Source organism: Lampetra fluviatilis, chromosome 41 (assembly GCF_964198595.1).
Source record: "Lampetra fluviatilis chromosome 41, kcLamFluv1.1, whole genome shotgun sequence".
Lineage (NCBI taxonomy): Eukaryota > Metazoa > Chordata > Hyperoartia > Petromyzontiformes > Petromyzontidae > Lampetra > Lampetra fluviatilis.
The window spans coordinates 351,086-376,624 of NC_136315.1; the positions used below are offsets into that span (position 1 = coordinate 351,086).

General features: G+C 51.4%; 1 protein-coding gene across 3 annotated transcripts in view; it reads right to left on the reverse strand.

Annotated features, from left to right (window-relative positions):
- LOC144946406 (calcium/calmodulin-dependent protein kinase type II delta chain-like) overlaps positions 1-25,539 on the reverse strand; it is a 96,397-nt gene that overhangs the window by 10,593 nt on the left and 60,265 nt on the right. For all 3 annotated transcript variants that reach the window (XM_078875205.1, XM_078875207.1, XM_078875206.1), the window contains exons 5-17: positions 16,930-16,995; positions 16,343-16,415; positions 15,544-15,646; positions 14,451-14,534; positions 13,579-13,673; positions 12,275-12,397; positions 11,526-11,609; positions 10,046-10,088; positions 8,611-8,651; positions 7,564-7,612; positions 5,855-5,930; positions 4,424-4,518; positions 1,831-2,065 (exon numbers count right to left, since the gene is read on the reverse strand). In XM_078875205.1, the coding sequence (XP_078731331.1) occupies positions 1,831-2,065; positions 4,424-4,518; positions 5,855-5,930; positions 7,564-7,612; positions 8,611-8,651; positions 10,046-10,088; positions 11,526-11,609; positions 12,275-12,397; positions 13,579-13,673; positions 14,451-14,534; positions 15,544-15,646; positions 16,343-16,415; positions 16,930-16,995 (1,167 nt within the window). The remainder of the gene's footprint in view (positions 1-1,830; positions 2,066-4,423; positions 4,519-5,854; positions 5,931-7,563; positions 7,613-8,610; positions 8,652-10,045; positions 10,089-11,525; positions 11,610-12,274; positions 12,398-13,578; positions 13,674-14,450; positions 14,535-15,543; positions 15,647-16,342; positions 16,416-16,929; positions 16,996-25,539) is intronic.

Genomic DNA, 25,539 nt, shown 5'->3' on the forward strand with positions numbered 1-25,539 from the left:
GGTAAGGTGGGTGGGGGGGGTAAGGTGGGTGGGGGGGGAGTAAGGTGGGTGGGGGGGGAGTAAGGTGGGTGGGGGGGGGTAAGGTGGGTGGGGGGGGGGTAAGGTGGGTGGGGGGGGGTAAGGTGGGTGGGGGGGTAAGGTGGGTGGGGGGGGTAAGGTGGGTGGGGGGGGTAAGGTGGGTGGGGGGGGTAAGGTGGGTGGGGTGGGTGGGGGTAAGGTGGGCGGGGGGGGGGTAAGGTGGGTGGGGGGGGTAAGGTGGGTGGGGGGGGGGTAAGGTGGGTGGGGGGGGAGTAAGGTGGGTGGGGGGGGGTAAGGTGGGTGGGGGGGGGTAAGGTGGGTGGGGGGGGGTAAGGTGGGTGGGGGGGGGGTAAGGTGGGTGGGGGGGGGTAAGGTGGGTGGGGTGGGGGTAAGGTGGGTGGGGGGGGGGTAAGGTGGGTGGGGGGGGGTAAGGTGGGTGGGGGGGGGGGTAAGGTGGGTGGGGGGGTAAGGTGGGTGGGGGGGGGTAAGGTGGGGGTAAGGTGGGCGGGGGGGGTAAGGTGGGCGGGGGGGGGTAAGGTGGGTAGGGCGGGGGTAAGGTGGGTGGGGGGGGGTAAGGTGGGTGGGGGGGGTAAGGTGGGTGGGGGGGGGTAAGGTGGGTGGGGGGGGAGTAAGGTGGGTGGGGGGGGAGTAAGGTGGGTGGGGGGGGGGTAAGGTGGGTGGGGGGGGTAAGGTGGGTGGGGGGGGGTAAGGTGGGTGGGGTGGGGGTAAGGTGGGCGGGGGGGGTAAGGTGGGTGGGGGGGGGGGTAAGGTGGGTGGGGGGGGGTAAGGTGGGTGGGGGGGGTAAGGTGGGTGGGGGGGGGTAAGGTGGGTGGGGGGGGAGTAAGGTGGGTGGGGGGGGAGTAAGGTGGGTGGGGGGGGGTAAGGTGGGTGGGGGGGGGGTAAGGTGGGTGGGGGGGGGGGGTAAGGTGGGTGGGGTGGGGGTAAGGTGGGTGGGGGGGGGGTAAGGTGGGTGGGGGGGGGTAAGGTGGGTGGGGGGGGTAAGGTGGGTGGGGGGGTAAGGTGGGTGGGGGGGGTAAGGTGGGTGGGGGGGGGTAAGGTGGGTGGGGGGGGTAAGGTGGGTGGGGGGGGGTAAGGTGGGTGGGGGGGGTAAGGTGGGTGGGGGGGGGGTAAGGTGGGTGGGGTGGGGGTAAGGTGGGTGGGGGGGGGTAAGGTGGGTGGGGGGGGGGGTAAGGTGGGTGGGGGGGGTAAGGTGGGTGGGGGGGTAAGGTGGGTGGGGGGGGTAAGGTGGGTGGGGGGGGGTAAGGTGGGTGGGGGGGGTAAGGTGGGTGGGGGGGGGTAAGGTGGGTGGGGGGGGTAAGGTGGGTGGGGGGGGGTAAGGTGGGTGGGGGGGGTAAGGTGGGTGGGGGGGGGTAAGGTGGGTGGGGGGGGGGTAAGGTGGGTGGGGTGGGGGTAAGGTGGGCGGGGGGGGTAAGGTGGGTGGGGGGGGGTAAGGTGGGTGGGGGGGGTAAGGTGGGTGGGGGGGGGTAAGGTGGGTGGGGGGGGTAAGGTGGGTGGGGGGGGTAAGGTGGGTGGGGGGTAACGTGGGTGGGGGGGGTAAGGTGGGTGGGGGGGTAAGGTGGGTGGGGGTGGGGGGGTAAGGTGGGTGGGGGGGGTAAGGTGGGTGGGGGGGGGTAAGGTGGGTGGGGGAGGTGGTAAGGTGGGGGTGGGTGAGATGCCGGAGGTGGGTTCGTGGGGTGGGTGTTGGCGTGCGATGGGAGGTTGTCGGGTGGTGGAGGCGGTGGGTGGCAAGCGTGTTTGTGTGTGGTGGCCGTGTCCGGCGTATCGATGTGGCGGGGAGTGGCGGCGGCTTACTTGGCGCTGCCGTGCTGCGTGGGTGCTCCCGAGCGGTGGGCGTGCACGCTCTGCCACTTGCCGTCGCGCCGGTGCCACACGCGCGTCTCCTCGGCCTGCTGCGTGCGCGGCACGCCGGCGTTGTCCACGTACTGCGTGAGCCGCACGTAGGCCACGCACGCCGCCTCCTCGCCCAGCAGGTGCACGTGCGGCGTCAGCAGCGTCGTGTGCACGGGCCGCTGGCTCTTTGAGAAAACTGGGGGTGTTGTGGTGAGGGGGACAGGCAAGGTCATTATTCTGATGATCACTCTGCGCGTTTACCCAGGGGAGCCTCGTGGAGTTATTGGGGCGCCACGGTGGCGAGATGTGAACCGCCTCAGCCTGGTATGCAGGAGGTCGTGGGTTTGATCCTGACCCTTACGCCTGTTTATTTTGGAGTTTGCGTGTCTCTCTCCCCATGGTCGTGTGGATTTTTCTCTGGGTCCTCCGGTTTTTCCTCCACATTTATTATAATCAACATGCATTTAGAGTATTTGGCTGCTATAATTTCCACTTCATAAGCCACTTCTTTGAGCTACCATTTGGGGCTACTTCTGAAAAAGTGCTATACAGCTCAGTGGGCCTTAACGGGTAAGATAATAAAAAAGTGTAAAAAAAAAAATCGGCGCTATCGATTCCCTGCCCTCGTTAAAATCCAGGCTCAACATCATCCTTTTCTCCTCTCCATATCACGGACTACATCTTTCTCTCCCATAGACTCGCACCAAATCAAATATAAACCAACGTCTGGCTGCCTCTATCTATCATATACATATGCTCACCTCGCACTGTGCAGTGCTTTGAGATGCAGTTATATTTCAATGCTACGTGTGTTTGTGTTCCCACAGTCTCAGCCACCATCTATCATCTCAGTAAGTTTTCGGCAGCGGCTTTTGGCTCACCATCAAACAAAGACGGTTATAACTGCACCGCGTGCTTTCAGATGCGCTTCTGGCCGTCTGGAATGCTCTTCCTTCCGATATCAGGAAGCCAAATGGAGCTATGCACTTTAAAATCTAAATTGAAAACTATCTTCTTTAGAACTGCTTCCCCCGCACCTTCGATTAATATCACGGTTGGCTACGTATGCAAAAGAAGTTCAACATACATACAGTTAACCCATGGCACCTGAGTCTGTGCTGTGATCTCCTATCCGAGAACCTTTTGATCCTTCACGTGGCATTAAAAGTGCACCTAGCCTGGCACAAGTGCTGTGGTGAATTACAATGCTATATTATCCACAAGGTACTGTATTGTAATGGGAGAGGAGAAATGGAGATGTGGGGGAAGCAGAATCGTGTGGGGAGAAGGGGGATAGAGAAATGAAGAGAGGGAGGGGGGAGGCAGGCAGGCAAGGGGAGAGAGGTGGGAGCAGAGAGGAGTGGGGATAAAGGCAGGGGGGAGGCAGATGGAAGGGAATTTCAAGAGAAGGACAGAGAGCGTGAGAGAGAGAGAGAGACACGTGGATAAATTGATGAAATGCAGAGATTGGGTAGGAGAGAGAGGCAAGAGAAAGGGCAAGGGGGAGAGAGTGAGAGAGAGAGAGGAGGGAGCCGAGAGGCTCAGTGACAGCTGGGCTACCCAGCAGCCTGCGCACACCTCCTACTGTGAAGGCGCTTTCATTGTGAATAATATCAACTGCAGCACTCGGCGTGTTGACGCTTGTGGGGGAAGCAGTGGCGCAAGTGGTTCACGCACTCCGCTATGAACCCGGCGACTCGGGTTCTAATTCTCACCATGGCTCGCATCGGGGGCAAGCAATAGCAGAAGCTGTCCTGGAGCCTCCCCCCAAGGTCGACTCGAGATTTAAATGAGCACCCTGTGAGGTGTGTGAACACCAGCAATGGGGAAAACATAGGTGTGGCCAGGCATGCAAGCTTTGAATCAGAATATGTATGTGTACTAGGTGCTCTCTAACATCAATTAACCTTGCTCATCTCATCAAGGAGCATAAACCATCACGCAAACGCTGGTCATCCTCACAGCGGCTTTTGGCTAACCATCGAACAAAAACGGTCACCGCATTGCGCGCTTTATAATGCGCTTCTGCGGCCGTCTTGAACGCTCTTCCTTCCAGGATTAGGAAGCCACTTGAGCTATGCTCTTTGAAATCTTAATTAAAAAGTATTTCTTCAGAACTCCTTTTTTTGTGTTTAGTTTGTTGTCCTCCCGCCACGCCTCCGATTAGCACGGTTGGCTATGCACGGTGAGAAAGAAGTTCAACACGCATGCTACATACAAGAGCTTTGACGGTCTACAATCTGGCTTTACACAGGGCATGTATGTTTTTGCACGTGCGACCGGGCAGCGGCTCGCATGCTGTGCTCTGAAAATTGGGACTGAGGTTCGAATGATGGCCACGGTCTCTTCTAGGTTGACTGCGCCTTAATTGAGTACTTAGCATGGTGTGTAAACATGAATTATCGTGTGTGCATACGTGTGACCACGAGTCACACAAGCCGTTGGCGACTGTCACTATTGTTGGGAGTACAAGAATACAGAGTTAGAATATTGGGAAATGAAGGTGGAGGTCACGGGGCGAGGGTTTCAAGGTTGCGTGGCTTGCGAGCCTCACGGTTCTCAAAGTAGAACTTGTGAAACTCCATCCCTCCCACCAGGTTTCCCAGCGCCTCCGGCTCGAAGGACGTCATCCCTGGATCACAGAGTTTCCTGGAGGAGGTGGAGGAGGAGGAATGAGGGTTGAAGAGGGAAGGAGGTGATCAACCAAAAGCTGCATCTGACATCATACATTCCCTTATCAATAGGTACGATGGGATCTCCCCCTCTTCACTTTGACTCAATACAGTTTTATGTAGCATCGTCGTTCATGCAAAGTGCATCTCACAATCGGGGAGGAGGAGCCGCCACAGACAAGGTGGAAGGCAGCCGCACGGCGAGCCGGCGCCAATAGTTGCTCTGCAGTTCTATGGACAGTAGAACCCCTCTCGACGACGGGAATTGGGTTCCATGAAACTGGTCGTTACGTAATTTTTGGTCGTTAAGCGAGTATAGGAAATACATGTTAAAGGCTTCATTCGTTCCGAATTTACCCATCTTCACCCAAAAAAAACATACTTCATGATTTTTATTTAAAGCTTTCGTGACTGCAGGGATTCATATTATTGGTTCTTTCGGTAAAGTCACGTAGAAGATCGTTTATCTTCTACGTGACTTTACCAAAAGAACCAAGAACATATTTTATGATGTTTAAACAATGGATATTAACACTTAAAGATACTAACAATATTATAAACACATAATATTAAAACAAACATGGTGACTCAATGCATTAATATTTATTGTACCTATAACAGCCCGTCATTAACAGAGGAATGGTCAATAAACAAACACATTGGGCTCTAAGGAAGCACTACACAACTATACACTACCCACTACACATTGGGCTCTAAGGAAGCACTGCACTACTATACACTACACTATACACTACACATTGGGCTCTAAGGAAGCACTACACTACTATGCACTACACTATACACTATACATTGGGCTCTAAGGAGGCCCATTGTTAACAGGGGTGGTCGTTAAGGGGGGTTCTACTCTATACTACTATACATTACACTACTATACACTTCACTACTATACACTACATTATAAACTACACTACACACTGGGCTCTATGGAGGACCATCGCTAAGCGATGAGTCGTTAACAGGGGTGGTCGTTAAGAGGGGTTCTACTGTATATTAAGATGTTCAGCCAGTGAGCGTTTTATACTTGTAGGGAGGAAACCAGAGCACCCGGATAAAACACACGTGCGAAGGGGCAACGCTCTATCCCATACAGAAGGGATAGACGATATTAGTCCACACTTTTCCCCACTACATTCTCCTGACAAACGAGGGGCATAGCATTTCAAGGCCCACGGGAATGGAGTTCCACAACATTTTGCGCGATCCACAAACCCTCGCCTCTGCAGTGCTGGATTATAGGCGTGCCCCTACAATAGCTCCACCATTTTTTGGGTGGGAAGGTCTGGGGAACGTACGTGTAGGCCTCAAAGTCTCCGTGGTTGACAGCCTCAATCAGCTGCTCCGTCACCTTGATGATCTCTTGCTTGCGCACTGTTGCCATGGCGATTGACGGGACGGCAACACACAATAAAATCATCGTTATCATCTAGATCTTCGACATTACCATCACCTCCATCAGAACGTGTGCATGCATTGTACTTTTGAGACTAAATTTAGTTTTTATATATATAGAGGGTGCGACTTTAAAGAGTACTAGCATAAGTACCCGGCGTTGCCCGGGTGAAAAATATATTTCTTAATAACCTTACATATATACACACCCTCACCACTCACCACTCACCCTCACCACTCTCCCTCACCACTCTCCCTCACCACTCTCCCTCACCACTCTCCCTCACCACTCTCCCTCACCACTCATCCTCACCAATCACACCCTCACCAATCACACCCTCACCAATCACCCTCACCATTCACCCTCACCACTCTCCCTCACCACTCACACCCTCACCAATCACCACTCACCACTCACCCTCAACACTCACCCTCACCACTCACCACTCACCCTCACCATTCACCCTCACCACTCATCCTCACCAATGACACGCTCACCAATCACCACTCACCACTCACCCTCACCACTCACCCTCACCATTCACCCTCACCACTCTCCCTCACCACTCTCCCTCACCAATCACACCCTCACCAATCACCACTCACCACTCAACCTCCCCTCACCACTCACTAATCACCACTCACAACCGCCCTCACCATTATATTTTTGGCCCAGTCAACGCCGGATATTTCCCATTCGTAGCAGTTTATATCAACTCTATAAGCAACTGATATTAAACAGGAAGCGCGATCCTAAAGTAATGTACAACCTTAGATTAGTCCTTTGTGCGATTCAAAGAATCGATTCCTGGCATGTTGGGGTTTACATTTTGAATGATAGAGTTTCATTTTCATTGTTATTTTATTTTTTTATTTTTTCAGGAGTTTTTAATTACATTTTTGCCCCGGTCAACGCCGGATATTTCCCGTTCGTAGCAGTTTATATCGACTTTAAGCAACTTATAGTAACGAGAATCGTCCGAATCTAAAGGAATCTACAACCTTCGATTCCTTTGCGCGATTCAGAGAATCGATTCTTGGCGCGTCGGGTTTAAAAGTAATTACACAGTTGTTTTTTCATTGGTATGTAATGTTTGAAAGTTTTCATAAGATTTTAAATGTATTTTCACCCCGGGCAACGCTGGGTATATCGAGTTTATACCACAAATGCGTGCGCATATTTTTAACGGGAATTAAAAATGGCGTCCACCCGGCAGCGAATGCGTCACTAGCCGTTGCCAGGGGCAACCGCCGTCCAATGAAACTGCGTATGGTCCGGCGCCACACAGACACACACACAGACAGACAGACAGATTTGCGATTTTATATATATATATATCCCAGTAACATATTCCAATGTACTTGGGAATACTTTTAAAAGACGCACCCGAAACTTCACTGGCTTGTCACCAATTATATTCTAAATATGTTGGTCATGTTGCTGCTGCGTTGGCAGTGGTGCAACAGGCAAAATTAACAATCAAACAACTCAAACACATTCCGTGCCAATAGCACCGTGGCCTTGAAAGGAACACAATATATAAATATAAACAGGTGACATGTCAACCAATGGCCGTTCCCCGTGGCTATGCCCCCCTCATGTGGCGTTTACGTTTCAGGTCTTCATCCTCCAGAGTGGTGTTGCTGCTGTCTGTGGACTCCTGCCGCACAGACAATAACGCGTGGACACGCACACGTGTTAATGCCTCCCCACTCCCCCCCCCTCCCCCCGATGAAACGAAAAGGCCTTCACACTGGAAAAAAAAAATTAGGGCCACTCATTAGAGTATTTGGCTGGCAGAAATTTCCTCATGATAAGCCACTTCATTGAGGTGTCATTTGTGATAGCCAGGTCGCTTCTGATAAAGAGCTACAGAGCTCATCGAGCCTTACCTGGGAAAATAAAAATAGGGCCTCAGGGCCTGTGCTCTGCAAACCGTGAAAACAAAGAGTCCACCCCCCCACCGCCTCTGCAAAGAGGGCAATCGTTCTCACGCTCTTCTACACGCATGGCTGCGAGCGCTCGCACTGCACCCCGGGTTCCCTTAGAAACAGACGCTGCCCTCGTGCGGCGTTTGGAACGCTACGCGACGGCAAGTTTCATTTATGGTTTAACAGTTTCGATCGTCGCAATATTACGACAAATTTACTTGAGAGTGCATATTGTGTATGTAGGTATTTTTTCCTTCTTTCGCACCGTACGAATCCAATGAGCTATGAAGCTCTTTTCACCGTCCAATTTGGGTGGGTCAATATAAATCACGGTGCCGCGCGCTTCCATTTCCCACTGCCTTCTGGATAAGCGTGCGACTCGTTGACTTCTCCCGGGAGAGGTATTTTTTTTTCTTTCCCATGGACCCTCTTCCAGTGGCAGGTGGCGGCTATGGGGAAAATACACTCTGAGTGACGGATTATGGGCCAACGTTGGTTCCAGCACCCAGCCGGTCCTGGACCACATTTCAAATCCGAAGGCCCCGTTTTTTTGCAGTGACAGAAGTAGCAGAGCGCAGCGGCACAACCAAGAAAGTTCCACCGAATTGAAAAATCTTCCCCTCCAGTGCCCGATTATATGCAGCCAAAGATGCTCACAGCGATGGATAAATACGTAATTGCGTCTCGTGCAAACATAGTCTATACGCGGTTGGGAGAGAGGACGTACCTTCACGCCATCCGTCTTCTTGTTCATCAGGCTCTTGGCCGCTGGTGGAGCAAAAGACGGACATCATCAGCGAGGTCACACCAATGTCTGACCCTAAAATACACTTCACATCACCTCCGATTTGCACGGTCGGCCACACCCACCCTTCTGGGTCTACTGAGTGCTGATGGTGACGCACACAAATATTTCCCATTCATCCTTATCCTTACAGAAGCACGTTCTGTTGGCGAGCACTTATTCAGGTCAATGCGGTGCACGAAGTAGCAGAATGACCAGTCCAATACCTGGCAGTCTTCGTTTCCCCCATTTCTCATGCTTTACACACCAAACCAGGGACAGATTTAAGGCTCAGTTCACCTAGGGGAGGGCCCATGACCAGCTCTGATATTTGCCATTGGTGTTAGCCAAGGTTGGAAATTTTATCCAAATCACCAGGTCCATAGCGCAGTGCACGACCCACTACGCCACCGCTCCCAAGTCCCCCCCTCCACCCCCAGGCAGCCTTCACAGACTGCTGGTGGTCAAGTGCTGTCGCAGCGAGCTCCAAGTCGAGGTGCTACGGCACACGATGGGGGTGGTGTGGCCAGAATCACACCCGGCCACTTTTGTCTGATGTTTACATACTGCACCAGTTACACATTTTAGGCCGAGTCGACCTAGGGGAGGCCCAGGACCAGTTCAGACATTCACCACTGTATATGGATTCACCACTGTAATTGGTCTTGAGCTGGAATCGAACTCGGGTCGCCGATGTGACCCCACTCCACGACTGCTCCCCACAGAACCCCCCACATGGCCTTAGCAGACTGTTGGGGCAAGAGTTGTTAGCATTCACCTATGAAGGCCGGCAGGGCACACGAGGGGGTGGGTGGGCAAACACCACGCCTGGCCGCCTTTGTCTCCCTAGTGGCGATATTTACACACCACACCAGTTACTCATTTAAGGCTGAGCCAACCAACCTCCCACAAATGCCCATACGGCTACACACGGCCACACACAGCCACAAAGACAAACACAAAGCGCCCCTGTATAGCCTGAGCAGACTGTTGGGGCAAGTGCTGTCAGCAAGTAGCATCGATGAATGCCGGCATGGCATACGAGGGGGCGGGTCGCCCACACCACGCCCATGTTTACACACTGCACCAGGTACTCAATTGATGCCGAGTCCACCTCGGGGAGGCCCAGGACAGGTTCAGATAACCATCAATGGTGTTGGCCGCGAGCTGAAATCGAACTGGGGTCACCGGTGTGACCCACTAGGCCGACTGCTTCCCACAAAGACAAAGACCCCCCTCCTATAGCCTTAACAGACTGTTGGGGCGAGTACTGTTCGAGAGCACCTACCGCTCCCCACACTCGCACACGCTCACGAACGCATGCACGCACACGCACACACACAGAAGAAACGGCGGCACGGAGCGAGAGAGGCGCTACCTGAGAAGTTCCGCGTGGCGAGCATGGTGGTGAGGATGGCTCCCTGCAGTGCAAGTCGAGTGTGACGGCCGTCGGCACACCCGTGGAGGGCACCGTGGGACAGCAAAGAGGGTTCGGAGGACACACACCGGCAGCATCAACGAGGTGAGCAACAGGGGAGCGGCGGTGTAGAGCTTCGCGCGCTGCGCTACAAACCCCGGAGACGCGAGTTCGATTCCCGCTCACGGTCAACACCAGCGATGATTATCTGAACCGGTCCTGGGCCTCCCGTAGGTCGACTCAGCCTCAAATGAGTATCTGGTGTGGTGCGTAAACATCGCCACTGCGGAGACAAAGGCGGCCGGGCATGGTGCTGGCCACCCGCCCCCTCGTGTGCCGTGCTGGCCTTAACAGGTGCTCGCTAACAGCACTTGTCCCAACAGTCTGTTAAGGCTACAAGGGGGATCTTTGTCTTTGTGTGTGCGCTTGCACAGCCACAACTTCGCCATCGTCTCAACGACTCAAGTCAGTTAACACATAGCGCCGGGGGGTCTGCGCCGTGACCTCCTTGCCCGCAAGTCTTTTTGATTCTTCACATGGCCCCAAAAGTGCACCTAGCCCGGCGCAAGTGCAGTGGTGATGGCAAGTTTATTTTGTGTAACCAGGTGAGATCGAGAGACCAGGATGAGTCTCATTTGCGCGTGTGACCCGAGTCGGTCAAAATGACGAAAGACAAAAGACCGTTAAGCACAGCGACGAGTGTCGACGTCACTCGGCGAATGGCGACTTTAAAAAGAAATGGGTCAATGGACGTGTGTGTGTGTGATTGGCGTGTTAGCACGTGGGAGTCTCCAGGCAAATAGGAACTTCCTTGACACGACGGAGAATTAAGTCGTCACGTCGCCGGTTTGACAGATCGGAAAGTTCCGCCCTTCCACACCTACGTTTTCGACATTTTTTAAGATGTGGGTAATCATTATCATAACAACGAAGTGGCTCTGTGCTCGAGTGCAGGGTGTCAAATAATTAGGACTGTCATTCACATCGCATGTAAAATTTGCCCACCTTTCTTGATAAGGGAGAAAGCCCAAAAAATACCACGGTTAATTGTGTGTACTAGGACAAACGTTGCTTTTCATCCACGCCAGGATGGTGGGCGACACATTTAAGTCTGCGTGCCAAACCGTTGACTTGCAACACAAGAGCGCGCCACGCAGTTGCGTGCTTACTCTCGTAGAGAGAGAGAACGACTCAAAGAGGGGCGAGGAGGAACCGCAGGCACAAGCAACTGCCCAAGCTCTGCAGTCCTCTCTACATTAAAGGTGTTATCAGCCAAACGATAATATGTCGCCTGTGTTTACTAAAACTAGAATTCCCTTTCAACGACATCACGAATTATTTAAGGGGATGGTTTATAGGTATAAAAAAAAACTCGCTGCCATCCCTAAATGCAAAACTCAAAAGCTAATCCAGGCACGTTGTGTTCCCATCCCTTCCTTGCCTTGAGCTTGCGTCGGGCATTGAACTTCTTGAGGCATTCGACCGTCTCCTGCCTGTGCATGCACGACGCCACGGTCGAGCGTTGCTGTGGGAAGGAGGGGGCGGGGACACGTCACACGCGACATTAGTGCGTCATACGTGGCGCGTGCGAGTTGCCCGCTAACCCAAGACGTGAGCACGTGCGGGACACGCAACCACGCTGCTTATTTTGCATGAGAGTGTTACTTACGCAGTGCAGGGCACGTAACACAAGACACAAGGACATGAGCGTGGCGAGACAAGAACACACAGGTACACGACACCAACACGCTTGTACATAACGAGGATGAGATGAACAAGGTACGGGTCTGCAGTTAAGCAACACGTGCACGTACATGATCGTGAGCACACATTGGACACCGCAATCACGTGACACGTGACATGAGCATATTATACGTAGCATGCAGCACATTTACATAGAACACCGGTGCATTGTGCACAGCAAAAAAACATTACGCACATGCCACGAATGAGTTAAACAAAGCACAGGTATGTTTTTCGTGAAACACAAGCACTTGCAAGACACGAGAGCATGACACGGATCACAGAGACGTCACACACACACGCGCGCGACATGTGCATATAACACTGTCAGCCACAGTGGAGCGATAGTGGACCACTCGTGAGACAGTGCACCACTTAGCAACACTGAGCCAGTAGTCGGACACAGTGCATCACGCTCAGAGCCACTGTTCGGCCGTAAACACTCACGAAGATCCAGGGGTGGATGAGGGCCTCCGAGGCCGTGATACGCTTGGCCGGATTTATCGTCAGCATCTGGTTGATGAGGCTCTTGGCCTCTGGGGTGACAGTGTCCCACTCGGGCGACGGGAACTGCACGCGCGGCGCAGGAGACACAAAAGGTAAAACCCACAGTCATGAACAAATTGGGGCCCAGTCAAACTCACGTTCGTCAAGGACAAAATATATAACAGGCGACGTTTCAGGAAATGGGCCCAAAAAATGTCACCTATTATAATGTCTCCACCTTTAGGGTTGAGTTACTTGTTAAAATGCATCGAGTTTTTTGGTTAATCATTATGCCTTGTGCACAATTGGCAAGTGCAGCAGCAGCATCGCCATAACGTTCGTTGAAGAGAAGTATGAGCGTCGCAAGGAGGTGGCAAACAGTGGCTGGTTGCCCTGCACGCGCTGGAAGAATGAGGCTGTCACATGCAGCATACGTAGTTCGGGTCCCCGTACTGTGTGGGAATTCGGCGTTATCCGCTTCGGCGGGTCGCTGTCGAGCGACTACGCTAAGAGTTCCGAATGGACTCTTGACTCAAGACGGCGATGGGCCAATCAGATAAATTTGGCCGAAAAGACAAAACGCCCCTTTTAAAAATATTCATTAGATTTCTGCTGTACACAAGAACAAAGGCCCGTCCCAGAACGTTGGGCGACAAAAAAACAACGGCATGCAAATATCCACCAGGCCCATGTACCCGACGCGTCCTGGTTAATGACCTTTTTGTTTTTTAAAAGGTGGCAATGTATTAAACAACGTGGACCAGAGAGGACGTGTCCTCGCTCGTTGGGCCTTCACCACAAAGATCATGGGGGATGCGTGGATGTGGCGGAGTTGTGTGGTTGTGCCTGGGTTGTGCATCTTGTTTGTGTGGCTGTGGGAGGTTGTGTAGCCGTGTGGGGAGCGGTAGTGTCGCGGTTAGCACACTGCACTACGAACCCGGCGACCCGAGTTCGATTCCTGCTTACGTCCACCGCGAGTGACGATTATCTGAACCGGTCCTGGGCCTCCCCTAGGTGGACTCAGCATCAAATGAGTACCTGGTGCAGTGTGTAAACATGGGCGTGGTGCTGGCGACCCACCCCCTCGTGTGCCATGCCGGCATGAATAGGTGCTACTTGCTGACAGCACTTGCCCCAACAGTCTGCTCCGGCTTTGTGTTCGTCTTTGTGGCTGTGTGTAGCTGTCTGTGGCCGTGTGGCCATATGGGCATTTGTGGGAGGTTGTTTGGCTGCGAGTCGCCCTGGGTGTGTTGTTGTGCTCTCACGTCGTAGGCTCCGGCCTTGATCTGCTGATACAGGCGGTGCTGATCCTCATCCCAGAAGGGAGGGTACCCAACCAGCAAGATGTACAGGATCACTCCTATACACACACACACACACGCGTACGCGCACGCGTTAGAGACCGAGACAAGGATCTCCTATATAGCATTTAGCAGACTCTTGGGGTAAGTGCTTTTGGTGAGTGCCTATGAAAGCCGGCACAGCACGTAATATTAGTACATGTATACACACAGACAAAGACCAAACTGTAGCCTTGAACAGAATACTGTGGCAGGCGCTGTTAGTTGGAACCTTCAATGCTAAGGCCGGCATGGCGCACAAAGGGTTGGTGTGGCCGGCGCCGCAATGTTTACACACCGAAGCAGGTTCCCATTTAAGGCTGAATTGAACATTGAGAAGACCCGAGAGAAGTTATGATACCACTTGCCACTGATGTTAGTCGTGGTGGGCAGGAATTGAACCCAAGTCGCCGGGTTCATAGTGCAATGCGCATGCCACTGTGCCACCGCTCCCCGTAAAACACACAAACACACACTTGTGCACACACACGATAAAGATTCCCATTTAGCTTCAGAGGCTGGGTTGGCAAGTGTTGTTAGCAAGCACCTATTAACCTTCGGGATAACACTTAAAGGAACGGTGTTACCAACACCATTCACACCCTAGTTCTACCCGGCACTCATTGTTGCTATTGTTAAAATACCACCATTCTTAAAGTGTCACAGTAGTTATCATTGTCACCACAGTGTTTCTATTGTTGTAGACAATAGTGTTGTTAGTATGGTTACAATTGCAGAGATCGCTGGCGATTGTTGTTCAGTGGCGGTCATACACAGGGGCTGGGGGAATGTCTCACCGCACGCCCACATGTCCACGGGTTTTCCGTACGGATCCTTCCGGAGCACCTCCGGGGACAGATATCCCGGTGTGCCAGCAAAACCTGGATGCAAGGGACGTGGCCCACGTGAACAACAAATTATAAATCAGTGCATAATCAGAGAAGGAAATTGAAAACCGTGCACAATCAGAAAAATCAATATTAAATTAAATAAATATCCCATACTGCAAGTTGGCTCAGACAAATCACTTTAAAAAACCATTTGTAGCAAAATTGAATTGCGGAAACATCAAAACGGAATCAGGGCGATTATTGTACCATTATTGCACTACTGGGTGCCATGGTAGCAAGATGTTAACTACCTCACCTGATATACATGAGGTCGTGGGTTCGACCCCAACCCTCCACGTTTAGATTGTTTGGCCACTATAAATATTTCCACATGATAAGCCACTTCGTTGAGCTATCATTTGTGGCCAGGTCACCTGTGAAAAAGAGCTCTTTGACTCGAAGTGGGCCTTCTCTTGTCATATCAATGACCCCATTGACACACAACCCCTAACCACAAATGTTTTTCTGGGTAAGATCTCGTAGATATAAATGTGTCGTTAACCCGCCACCATCCGACACAGCCAATTAGTAAGGTCAGTCACCTAAACAAAACGTGCCAATTAGCTACTACTTCGGCACACCGCTTGTGTGTTGGATAGTAAAGCCATCATCAGGTGATTTGCCAGAATTGCTAAGAAATCTTCTTGTTTCGGTCCTAAATAGAATATGGGTTATGTCATCACTGTGAAGACCAGAGAGGGGTCAATGCAGGCATATAAATTGCAAAGGATTATGTTAATCTGAGCATATGCAGTGCCTATTACTGGCTGGGTTACAGTTACTCAGCACACAGTGGAATGCTTTTATTGTCCCACCTCCAATTAGCTTGGTTGGTAACGCACGGTGCGAAAGAAGTTCAACATAAACGCCTACATTTTGTTGATCTGAGAAAACGCAGCACACAGCGAAAGCCGACGTGTCCAAACCGAAAGAACCCCCGAGGCAGGCAGCTGTGTGGGGGATTGTCGCCAGCGCGGGAGGCGCACGCGCGAGCGCTTACCGAACCAGGCCTGCTGCTCGCCCTGCACTTCGATGGCCAGGCCGAAGTCGGCCAGCTTCACCGCTGCCCCCTTCGTCTTGCTCGCCAGCAGCAGGTTCTCGGGCTGACGACGGCGCCGTCGGTCGGCATCGTCGCGGGTCGGGTTGGCGTTAGCGAGCACACGCAGACGGCGGAGGAGATCACCTCGTTAGCGCGGTATAACAAGCCCAGAGAGCGTTGTCCGTGCACGAGCTTAAGTACAGCAAGCGCATTATACTTAAATTTCGTGAGTTATATTTAAATAATAATAAAATCCTGTAATAGCTCTATCAGTTTACTGATGGATGAAGTTTCCCTCCCTGTGTTTAATTACGCGTGTGTCTGTGTGTGCACAACAACACTCGTTACCCAACTGACACATACAAATTAATTACTCAGATTGCCATGTTGTATTATATCAGTTTCGTTGATATTCATAGTTACTGCCCCCTTTGCCCTTTCAATCCATTGCTGGATGAAGGTCCACAGCCCCCCACCCCCCGATTCCTTGTCGGTCATGGGGGGTTGTTTGACCGGACTTCCAACACGTTGGGTCAGCACGAGTTGGATCCCCGGACCGTTTGAGGCATCGCTCTCCACCGACGTTAGCCGTGGTCAGGGATAGAACTCAGGTCGACAGGTGCAATCATCGTGCACTCCTAACCCCTTGCACAACCACTCTGCCCCCATTTACTCGTGATGATCATACTAATGCAATACAATTGTCCTGGGGATTGATCATGAACCCGACGGCGGCAAAGATGGCAATGCGGAAGTTCACCTTCAAGTCCCTGTGCACGATGCCCAGCTGATGGCAGTGCAGAACAGCCTCCAGGATCTGCTGGATGCAGTGGCTGGTGGAGGTGGCAGGAGTTCCCCCCGCGGTGGTGGTGTTGGTATCAGTGATGGTGTTGGTATCAGTGATGGTGTTGGTAGTACCAATGGTGGTGTTGGTGTTGTTAGAAACAGTGGTGGTGGGGGTATTGGCAGTACAGGTGGCGGCGGCGGTGGTGGCGGTGTGGCATGAACGGGAACAGGGGCGGCACACGGGAGCAGAGATGGGTCCAGCAGTGAGCAGAGGTCCAATGTCAGAGGTTAAGCATCAACGCGGCGCAACTGCAGGCGGCAGTGCCACGGCTTCAAACTCGACCGCCGCGGCAGAGGCAACGCAGCCGTGCGGGGAGGGGGGGGGGGACACTTAATTACGCGTATCGCACACAATCCATCAACGCGAACACGTGACAACACGTGCGCACACACACGGGGGAGCTGCTCAGCTAGGGGGGCCGTGGCGAGCGAGCCGTGGCGGAGCTCGCGTGGCGGCGGTCGTCAAGGAGCGTCGCGCTGGGGCTACCGGCACGGCGTTACCTGGCGTCGGCCTCGCTGTAGTATTCCCGCGCCACGATGTCTTCGAACAATTCCCCTCCGGTCACGCTGAAGCACGCACGCACACACGCACACGGACACACACGAGGACACAATCACGGACGAGCAGATGCATGCGTGTAAATACCAAAAACACAACTTGAACACAGGGGAGGACGTAAAAACCGATGAAACCTGTGACGCGGAGAGCAATGAAATGGGCGGCCGTGAGAAGGTGCAATTACGAAGGCATCGTGAAGCACGGGTCCCGGTGACAATAGTGCCGGATCTCGTCAGGTCTCAGAAGCTAAGCAGGGCCGAGCCTGGATAGCGGTTGGATGTGCGACCGCTGTGTGCGCACAGCAGGTTTGTCATCGGTGGCCAGGGGGTGGGCAGCAGTATAGGAACCGGAGCAAAATCCACTGTTGTGCTGTATTATGCTCCTACCTCCTCCATGCCAGTGGTTCTCAATGGGGGTACGTGGACCGCTGGGGGTACACGTGGCAATGTCCCAGGGGGGTACGCGAGGTGATTTATAAATGTGCTAAATTATATCATACATGAGTCATTGGTGAATAATCATGAATGAATCTGTCAATATAAAATAACTACGATGAAACGTAAATCCATACGGTAGCCTAGAACGATATAAAGACCCTTCTGAACTCATTGATCGTAAACAATGATTCAAAGAGTAATCGGCAAGCGCGAACAAATTACGTCATGCATACAGAGCGTTCGTTAATTTTTTTTTCATCCGCTTGAAGTTACTCGCGAGGATACCGCACAAAATGGACAATTGATTTAAATATTGATGTTTATTATTTGTAAATGTTTTACTCAGAACCGTGCTGGGTGAGGCAAGTGGGGTAACTCTGTTGAAACTAAATTTAACAAGGGGTACATTAACCAAAAATAGGTTGAGAACCGCTCCTCTATGGCTCCTCCAACCTTCACCAACGCGTACCAACCAGCGTGGCCGAGAACGGTCAAAAAAACACCACGAGCCGCACGGCGATGGTGGTAGCGGCCCTCATTGACAAGAGGGCCCTATGCGCGTTGCACTGCTGCAGTAAATCAGAAACGCCGCGGTTGTTGTGACGATTGCGACGACGCCGATGCAAGCGACACGGAAACCGGCAACGGGTTCAAAGCGTGGACACCGTCGGGTCAAGAAAGGTTTCTGCCGTTTGGCGAGCGCCGCTCCTAAATCCGAATTCGCCGATTGATGGATGGCTCCGCCGCCCGCACCCCCGGAGCGATAAAAAGCAACACGGGGTGGGTGGGTGTGGAGAAAGCTGCGTGATAAAAGGTTTTACGTCTGAGGAGCGGCGGCAACGGGGGAATCGGGTGGGGGGGGGTCAAAGATCGCAGCTTTTGGACCCGGAGTGCGGGGGCGGCGGTGGGCCAAACGTGCCACTTATGGCCAGGCACTTCGCACGGCAGTGAGCGATCCCGCAAAGTGAGTGCACAGCTCTTAGCGCTCTGACTAAGGGCCGCGATGGGACTCGAGGGATGAGTTTATTTCATTTAATCTTTAAAAAAAATTCTGCTGCCGCCAATACGTTCTATGGGCGTCGACGAGGATGGGCTCAAAAGTTGCCAAGAAGGGGACGCTTTCGGTTGCCCGCCTCCCGGCACCTTTGCCCATCAATCTCACACCCGCGAATCTCAATCACACGCCTGCGTTTCCAAAACCCTCGCACCTGCGTCTCAATCTCACACTTGGTCTCTCCCCACCGTATACGTGCGTGGGCGTCCTGTGTTTTTTTTTCTTCCCCCGCAGTGCTTGCTACTTCTCTCTGGTCTACTTCTCTTTCCCTCTCTCTCAAGCTCAAACCCAAAGTCACGTCCGCACCACGCGACCTCACAGCCAGCCATGTCTTCCTTCCTGACCACACGCCCAACAGTGTACGTCCGTCGAGTGCAGTGTTTATAAAAGTTGAATACAAAAACCTTTACAAGTATATTTCCGTCCTTGCCCCCTAATATATCCTGATTGTGTGATAAGTATCATGTGACAAAATAATCCAAACGGATCTCATTGAAGTGCAGAAGTGGATAGGGCAGAACTACTGTTGTGGTCCCTTCAGGTCATCTCTGGTCCACACAGTAGCACACACCACTTCCCCACCCGCCCTGCCACTGAGAATAATCTTCACCTCGTGTCGGTTAAATCGATAACTTTAAATCTCGCACTTGGAATTTGGCTAAATTAAGAACTAAATTCAACACATCTTCTTTTTTGTGCGGTCATTGATGACAGGGCTGAGACCATCAATAGACTACCCTCGAGAATTTGTTTTCAATCACAGAAGGCCACCTGCATTCGAACTTGGGGTCTGAGTGGTTGCCGGCTCAATGCTCTGAGCTGTGAGCCACCCAGCCATAAAGTCTGATTGTGTAGGTACAGCCAGTGTTCCATCCCCTAGAATCTCGTGTCACATGAGCAGCACCGAGACGCTACTGGGTGGTGACCTGGCCCAGCGGCAGCGTATTTGCTGCTTGGGGCAGAGGTCCAGGGTTCGAGTGAAGCGGCCGCCCTGGTTAGGGACACCGCGGTGGCGAGATGTTAACTCCCTTGCCTGGTATACAGGAGGTCGTGGGTTCTATTCGGACTTTGGTGCCTGTATATTTGGAGTATTTGGCTGCTATAAATTTACACACGATAAGCCACTTCCGTTGTGCTATCATGTGGCCAGGTGGCTTCTGAAAAACTATATAGCTCAGTGGACCTTATCTGGAAAAAAAAATAGTTTAGTGTTTATCGTAGTTTAATACTGCTGGTGTAATAACCATAATAACATTACACGCTGTCTGCTGCGCAAATTACTCAATTGGGATTATAGAGAGCAATCATCGCCCCCTACTGTCAGTCTAAGGCCCCAGGTCACTCTTGAAAATGAAAACTATCTTGGTCTCTTGAGTTAGTGCTGCTCAGTGGACATCTCAAGACATGAGAATCCATGGGGCATCCCCCTGTATCTTTTCAATCACCTGTCTAACACAAGCAACCACCAAGAAGCTCACTGGCCGAGTACAACATTGACCATTCCACACGCTTACATCATCACGATCATCATGATCAGCCACGATCTATCCACTGCTGCATGAACGTCTCACCAAGCCATCGCCACCTATTGCACCTTTCATGCACAATGGTCGCCCATCAAACGGCGTCATTCATACTCAACCCTGCTTAGCTTCCGAGATCTGGTGAGATTTGGTGCATTGCAGACCATTTGGTTGTAGGCTGCAGGTAACATCCAGGATTAACGTCCTTCATGATTTAATATCCATCAGGCCTTTTTAGTAAGTACCGTACAACTCTGAAGGGTGACCTTGATGTTTAATGTGGTGGGCATACAAAAACCCAGAAGGGGGGGGGGGGAGCACAACAGTAAATTCTAAAACTTTGAGCAATGTTCAACGCTAAACAGAAGGAGCATCGATACCATCTGGTTTCGCCCATCGTGCATTCTGCTTTGGCTCTCACCCCCCCGTGTATTGGAAAAGGGGGTAAATGAAAGCCCACCCACTGAAGTTCACCCCCCACCACAGGGCCCCTCCCCCAGTGTGGGGCCTGTAGCATATGTTATAAAGGGGCCCGAAAGTAATTGTATTTTTTGTATTTGCTATACAGCCAGATAATACGACAAATCGCTAACCTTAAACACCTGGTCGTTCATTAAAGTTGAAAGCGGTATAGTACTATAGTGATAGAGCAAGTGCAGAATCACTGTACTGGAATTGATAGCTTGAAAGCATTTAGTGCGGGGCCCTTGAAAGTACGGGGCCCGTAGCTACTCCATGTGTAGTAGCTACTTGTGCTACGAGCATAATCCGGCACGGCCCTCTCCCCGCAATCCCTCACTTCCTCAACACTAAAGGGACCGCTGCACAAATCGATAGTCACCGACCACGACTGTAATCCAACAACACACCTCGACCGAAGGGGAATCCCTTTTGTATTCACAGTGGCTTCATACGGGAAATTCAGAATGTTTTTCAGAATCCGAATATTTATTCATATCGGAGAAATCCGATGAGCTATAATGCTCTTTTCCCAGATGTCCAGTAGGGCCGGATAAGAATAAATTAGCGCCATCCCACGGTCACAAACCAACCTCTTGACGTGAATAAAAGATTCCCTCACGGCAGGCGTTCGAGAATGAAAATAAACCTTGTGGCATCGCAGGGGCCCACGAGCGATGGTGAGCGCGCGTGTTATTCTCGCGCGGCGGCGGCGTTGTTGTTATTAAAAACGATGCATTCGTGTGGTCACAGGTAATCAATGCAAAGTGAATGTCACGAAGTTTTTGTTTGTTCATTTTGAAAAACGGACCACACAGTTCCCGTGAGCTAGAGCTGCACGGCGTGCCGTCGCGTAGCGTTCCAAACGCCGCACGAACGCAGCGTCTGTGTCTAAGGGAACCCGGGGTGCAGTGCGAGTGGTCGCAGCCATGCGTGTAGAAGAGCACGAGAATTATCGCCCTCCTTACAGAGGCGGTGGGGGAGATTTTGTTTTCACAGTGTGCAGAGCACAGGCCATTGAGGCCCTATTGAGAAAACTTTTTTTAATTCAATAAAACTGAACTAGTTTTTATTTTACCAGGTGAGGCCCACTAAACTAAATAGATATTTTTCAAAAGTGACCTCGCCACAAATTTATAGCTCAACAAAGTGGCTTATAGGTGTGGAAATTTATCGCAGCTGAATACTCTAAACGCGTGATGATTCTACATGTGGAGGGAAAAACCAGAGGACCCAAGAAAAAAAGATCAGCACGACCCCAGGGAAATAAGAGAGACACGCAAACTCTAAAAAAAAATGCGCCGTCAGGGTCGGGATCAAACCCACGAGCGCCTGTATACCAGGCAAAGCAGTTCACATCTCGCCAACGCGGCGCCTCAAGTGGCCACCAGCAACAAACAGCACTATTTAATGTGTAGCTCGTGAGTTCAGACGTCTCTTGAATGGAGCAAGGTACAAGCCCGAGCCTCGGTGGTGGCCATGCACGTGGCCTGCACTCCAGCACTGTGGAGGCAGCGAGGGTTGGTGGACCACCGCACAAAATGTGCAACTCCCTTCCCCCGTGGGCTTCAAGTAAGTGCCATACCCTCGCTCGCCAGGAGAAGGCAGTACAGCAAGCAGACTCATCGCCATCTGTTTCCATCTGTATCGGGATAGAGTGTTGGTTGTCCCCTCCCACGCGTGGGCTTTTTCTGGTTTCCTCTCACTTGGTATAATTAACACTCATTATTAATTGGCTGTTGAAAGAGAGTCCTGTGATTCAGGTGTGGCTCTACTGGATAAATAAATACAATTTTTTTACCTTTTGGGGGCGGGGGGGACGATAGGGAGGGATTTACAATGTGGAGGAGGCACGAGGGAAGACACGGAAATAGAAGCAGAAAAAGAAGCTCTTACAACAAACCTTGCCAAACACAATCAGCATGTCAACTCTTGGTCTTGATGGTGCTGCATGCTGCCAGCTGCTGGAAGTGTACGGCTTTTCAGCCTGTGCTTTGCAAACGTTTCTGGAATACCCTTGCCGCTTGTATCCAGCAGCTTGGTCCCCCCCTCCCTCCACTGCTATTCTTTATTGCCCTATTAGAAACAAAAACAGAGCGTACTTGCAAATGCGGCTAACTTTTTTGCCTAGTGCCTTTTGATCTCATTATATTTGCAATTTTTAGCGCATTTGCATTAAATGCCCCGTTCGTTAGTCGTACAATATTCCCTAAGGAACTCCCTGTCCTAGTTCTCTGTAATTCATGCGTTTTTTTGTCTTTTGTTGATGCTTAGCTCATGCGCGCACTACGTAAGTTTGCCGGGCAAACAGTCTAGACGGGGATAATTGGCGTAACAAATCACGGGAGCTCAAAGTCAGCCCCGCTACTGGGCAATACCTGTAAATGCGAAGGAGCATCGCGCACAAAGCTCCGTCATGGCTCAGCAGGGGGCACCCAGAGGGGGAGGGGGGGGCACAATCTGGGTGTGCCGTGAGAATGTCACGCAGGGCGCGCGTACGATAGAAGCACTGCACCAAAAAGGTGTAAAGTAAAACGCTACATTTTTTGTATGAAAAGAAAAGAAAACACAAATGCACCATTATTTGCCTCCCGGGCATCAATTTGTCAATGCCACAGACGATTGCGGTTTTATGATTTCTCCGGCTCGAGCAAGGTGGGCTCGTTACGAACGTGGTAATGAGCCAACTGGGATTAAGTAACGTCTCTTCAATCGGCAGCCTATTCAATAAGTGTGCATAGGTCAACATTTCTCGTAGTTTAACAATTAGGGAAGCCAATTATAATTGTTTATTTTATTTTGCATCCGGACTTCGCCTGGCGATTGCAGTACAGTAGTTAACATCCATTCAGTGAAGTAGTCAACAAGTTTTGATAGAAATGTTTAAAAACAAAGATAAAAAGACAAATATCTCCGTATATCCTTAACAGACTGCTGAGGCAAGTGCTGTTCGCGAGCACCGATGAAGGCTGGCACGGCACACGAGCAGGTGGGTGGCTAACACCATGCCTGGTCGCCTTCGTCTCCCCAGTGCTAATGTTTTCCACCCACTGCACCAGTTGCCCATTCAAGACTGGGTCAACCCAAACGCTACTCAGTCAAGCATCTTAGCCTGGTCGCCTTCGTCTCCCCAGTGCTAATGTTTTCCACCCACTGCACCAGTTGCCCATTCAAGACTGGGTCAACCCAAACGCTACTCAGTCAAGCATCTTAGCCACACTAAATAGGGTACTCGAGGGGAGTGCGTTAAAATCACACGTTACGGAACCCATTTCATTATTACAGCCAAGGTAAGCCCTAATTATTTTTAGCGTTACTCTTGGACAACACGACGGTGTACGTTAATAATGTGGTTGCCCGCCAAAAAGTATTTAAAATTTCTTTTTTGGCTCTTGGTATTGAAAAATGTTCCACTCCGGAGCTAAAAGATTTGGTCAGGTAATTTGGCTTAAGGTTCCTCGCTTAATGAGGTGATGAATAATAAAGATCTGCATGTCTAATATGCGCCTGACATGGCAGCAATTACAGGAAAATTTCTCGTAAAAAAAATGGGCATTTTAATTTTCAAGTAAAAAAAGATGTAAATTTGGGTCAGAGGTTGAATTGAATATGGGAAAAAAATCATACAAATTATGGTACTGTTCGCAATTTAACATAACCATGAGGACGAGCAATTGTGAGAGAGAAAAAACTATCATTCATTATATAAAATAAGGTAGTCATTTTATTTTTTTGTATATGGACCATAATGAATGTAAATTGAATAGATTAAAAATAAAGAGCAAATCATGCATTTCTCTTTTGAGAGGCAGGCACATTTAGAGTGGATTTGCCAAAAACACCTGATCAGCAAGGCCAAGACACTTTAATTCATCAATGCCCACTTCATATTGCATTCTCCCTTTTCAATTACATTCATTTTTCTCTTTTATTTGGGTTTTTCCAATTATTCTGCCCTTTGTCCTACCTAGCCCCATTCCGCTTCCACATACCTCACCGCAGCTTTACACCCTTCTGCCGAGAAGCATTCACCATCAACCAAGGCTCCGCGACACTTCCAATATCGCCTTGCGGGCAACACCAGCACAGTCAATGTCTTCATTGAACCGAATGTTGCATCTCTCCAATTGATTCATTCCAAGTCGGCTATTCTGTCCATTGAAAAAAAAAATAGTGTAGCCTTAACAGACTGTTGGGACAAGTGCTGTTAGCGAGCACCTATTAAGGCCAGCACAGCACACGAGGGGGTGGGTAGCCAGAACCACGCCCGACCGTCTATGTCTCCCCAGTGGGGATGTTTACACACAACACAAGGTACTCATGAGGCTGAGTCGACCTAGAGGAGGCCCAGGAACAGTTCAGATATTAGTTACTGGTGTTGGCCGTGAGCGGGAATCGAACTGGGGTCGTCGGGTTCGTAGCGCAGCGTAGCGCTAACCGCTGCACAACTGCACTACCACTATTCTGACCACTGCCTTATCGTCACTCCTCTACAATTTACCAGACCTCTTGCCATCAAAACGAACCGCTTAGTCACGCAGTCTCAGAGGCATCGATATTCCCCACCCTCCAGCATCTCCTGCCAACTCCATCTTCATCTCCTTCCCCACCCCTCCGTTCTGTTTGAAGCCGACGTTAGGTCAGCGTTGGATAAAAACTGGCACAGCTCAAACCTCGATCCACTCCGCGCGTCATCGCATGACCCCCCCGCCCCCCACCGCTGGCTATTCCGCCGATGCCATCCACGTGAAGGGATGAGTGGATGGGCTCACCGCCGACCGGACGCGTTAAAGAGCGGCCTGCAAGGTAGCAAACGAGCCGATTCTTGCATCACGCACCTCCTACATCCAACGTCTCGCCCAGACTGCCTCAGAAAGTCTACACGCTCATTGTATGGATGTTGAACTTTTCGCACTGTACGTAGCTAACCGTGCTTATCGTAGGGGGTTAAAGTGGGGGGGGGGGAAGTCTTCATCCTGGTTATGCCTCCAGGTTTGAGAGGCTCTCTCTTGCCTTGCAGCAGTGGCTCTGAGCCCGAGATCTTCCCGCGACAGCTTCCAAATCCGAAGCCCGATCCTG